Source organism: Capsicum annuum, chromosome 5, assembly GCF_002878395.1.
Source record: "Capsicum annuum cultivar UCD-10X-F1 chromosome 5, UCD10Xv1.1, whole genome shotgun sequence".
NCBI lineage: Eukaryota > Viridiplantae > Streptophyta > Magnoliopsida > Solanales > Solanaceae > Capsicum > Capsicum annuum.
This window is the reverse complement of record NC_061115.1, coordinates 148,534,587-148,537,946: the sequence shown is the minus strand read 5'-3', so window position 1 is coordinate 148,537,946 and position 3,360 is coordinate 148,534,587. Positions and strand designations below refer to the sequence as shown.

General features: G+C 36.2%; 1 protein-coding gene across 1 annotated transcript; it reads left to right on the top strand.

Moving 5' to 3' along the window:
* Nucleotides 1-1,759: 1,759 nt before the first annotated feature.
* On the top strand, nt 1,760-3,157 carry LOC107876434. Its single transcript, XM_016723359.1, has 3 exons — nt 1,760-1,910; nt 2,517-2,696; nt 2,808-3,157. The coding sequence occupies exons 1-3, from the start codon at nt 1,760-1,762 to the stop codon at nt 3,155-3,157; spliced, it is 681 nt and encodes a 226-aa protein (XP_016578845.1).
* The last annotated feature ends 203 nt before the right edge of the window (nt 3,158-3,360 follow it).

Genomic DNA, 3,360 nt, shown 5'->3' with positions numbered 1-3,360 from the left:
TATATATATATATATATATATATATATTTTAATGTCTATATATTGTAGTATATTTTGTTTAATGTAGTACATAAACATTGAACAGAGCGTATATATGTGAATATATCTTCTACAGGCATGTATATTTAACGTATGCATGTGTATATATTTTATAAATTAGTATATATATATATATATGTGTATATATATATATATATATATATATATATATATATATATTGTAATGTATATAGATTGTAGTATATTTTATTTAAACTTTAAAGTTGTACATATACATTGAATGGTGCGTATATATGTGTATTTGTGTTTATGATTATATATTTTTTAAATATATATATATATATCTATAGTGTATATATATTGTTTAAAGTATTTAAAATATATATAGGTGGGTATATATAGTGTATATTGAAAAAAATTTTTATCCGGTTTGATCGAATTTTTAACCTGGTTTGATCGGGTTTAGGTGGGTTTGTCCAGGTTGGGTTAAGTGGACCGGGTTAGGGCTATTTTTAAAAATTTTACTATTGAGCTCGGACCGGCCTGACCCATTTAACCCCAAGATGGACCCGGCCCGGCCTACAATTCAAATAAATTTAATGGGCTGATTTCGGGTTGACCCGGGCTGACCCACTTAATACCCTTAATCTTGATACTATGGGACACTAGACAATATCAATCACTCTACTTAGAGAAGAAATCCAGCTCATGCACTGCCAGGTTTGGAACCTAACAGAAGGGGGAGAGTATCTTATTACAGTAGTGTATGGTTGTAATACTGCTGCTCTGCGACTGAACCTGTGGGATCAATTAAGAGAAATATCACTTGGTATACAAATCCCTTGGATGATCATTAGTGATTTCAATGCTCTTCTGCACCCACAGGATAGATATGCAGGGACCCAGTAAAACAAAGTGAACTGGAAGATTTTTCTCAATGCCTGCAGGACTGTGCACTATATAAAATATCATGGAGAGAGGAGTATTATACATGGTCCAACAGATAGATGGGAGAAGATAGAATCAGAAGTAGAATTGACAGAACTCTAGGCAATAGTGAGTGGATGCAAAAATGGGGACATGTTCAAGTAGAGTATGGATTGCCAAAAATCTCAAACCACCCCCAGTGTTTATCCATCTTACAAGATCACAACATAACATCAAGGCGCCCTTCAAATTCTTTAACATATGGTCAGAACATATAAAGTTTCTTCATATTGTGAAAGAAAGATGGCAAGGTGTAAAGAATAATGACCCTGGCAAGAATCTATGGCTGAAACTCAAAGCCCTACAGACTGACTTGAAAGCTCTTAACAATCAGGAGTTTAGAGGCATAACCAAGAAGGTAGAACAAACAAGAATTGATCTGCAAATCATACAAGAGAACCTGATTCATGGACATACTGATACATTGTAAGCTCAAGAAAAGATAGCACTACAGACACTTGAAAAATGGTTTACACTAGAGGAAAGCATCATGAAGTACAAATCTAGAGCACAATGGATCAAGCTAGGAGATGCTAATACAAAGTACTTCTCAGCAGTTGTCAAGGAAAGGATGCAGAGGAAAACCATCAGTAAGCTCACTAGCCTGGATGGTAAAACACTAACTGAGCTCAAGGATATAAAAGAGAAAATCATCTCCTTTTACAAAGGGCTTATGGGTTCAGCAGCAAGGTGTCTACCAGCTGTAGATGTTACAATTATGCAGAAAGTGCCCAGGATACAACAAAATTAGAAACTTCTCTTGTGTAAACCTATGACTGAAGCTGAAATCTTTAAAAGTTTGAAAGCTATAGGAGATGAAAAAGTACCTGGAGTAGATGGATACAATGCAGTGTTCTTTAAGAAGGCATGGCCAATAATCAAGCATGATATCAGAGCTACTACAGAGAAATTCTTTGATACTGGTAAACTACATAAACCTTTAAACTGTGCACTAGTTACTTTGATTCCAAAAATTCAAGCTCCTGTCACAGTCAAAGACTACAAACCCATTGCTTGATGCTCATTTATATACAAAGTGATTGCTAAGATTCTTATAAGCAGACTTCATACCATCATGCCAAATCTCATCAATGAGGCTCAGTCTGGATTTATATCAGGAAGAAAGATAGGGGATAATATTCCTATGGCACATGAGCTTATTAAGGGGTATAATAAGAAACATATATCTCCCAGAGTCATGATTAAAGTGGACCTCCAAAAGGCATATGACTCTGTTGAATGGGTGTACCTACACCAGAGCTTAGTTACCATAGGATTCCTAGAAAATTTTATTACCTAGGTCATGACATGTGTAACAACAGTCTCTTAAAACATTATGATTAATGGTGAACTAAGTGAACCTTTCCCATCTGCTAAGGGACTGAGGCAAGGTGACCCCATGTCACCCTTCTTGTCTGCTATATAAATGAAATACTTGAGCAGAACACTTTCACAATTAAAGATGAATGACAACTTCCACTACCATCCCAGATGTGCCAAGCTTAGCATCACTCATTTATATTTTGCAGATGATCTCCTCATGTTTGCCAGAGGGGAAGCTCAATCAGTTGCAGCATTGCAGACATCTTTCAATAAGTTCACTCAAGTATCTGGACAGCAAAAAAATTTTGGGAAGAGCTCGGTGTACTTTGGTGGTGTCACACAACAACAAGAAGACCAAATCATGCAACTCTTAGGCTCTTCCAGAGGTAAGTTACCTTTTAAATACCTTGGAGTCCCACTATCCACTAAAAAGATGTTCATAGTGCAATGGAGCCCATTAATTGATAGAATTATAGCAAGAATCTCTTCTTGGACAGCAAAATACCTATCCTATGTAGGAAGACTTCAGTTAATACAATCTGTGTCGATTGGCATCAAAATATATTGGGCACAATTGTTCGCTATCCCAGCCAAGGTGCTAAAGATCATTGAAAGTTATTGTAGAAGCTACTTATGGTCTGGAGGCAATGTCATCACAAAGAAAGCTTTAGTTGTATGGGACAAAGTATGCTTACCAAAGAATGTTGGAGGACTGAACATTCTAAGCATTGCAAAGTGGAATAAAGCCGTATTAACTAGGTTATGCTGGGATATAGCTACTAAGAAAGATGTATTGTGGATAAAGTGGGTTCATGCATATTACATCAAAGAAGTTGATTTCCAATAAGCTGCTACCCTGAAGCAAGTAGCATGGCTTATTAGGAAGATATTTGACAACAGAGGGGTCCTTCTGGCAACACAAAGGAACTTACATCCCAAGACAAAAATATCACCAACTACTGGAAAATAAAGAAAGCAAAAGCTGGAAAGGGATGATGTTTTGCAACTGTGCTCGGCCAAAAGCCATATTTATTTTATGGCTACATTTAC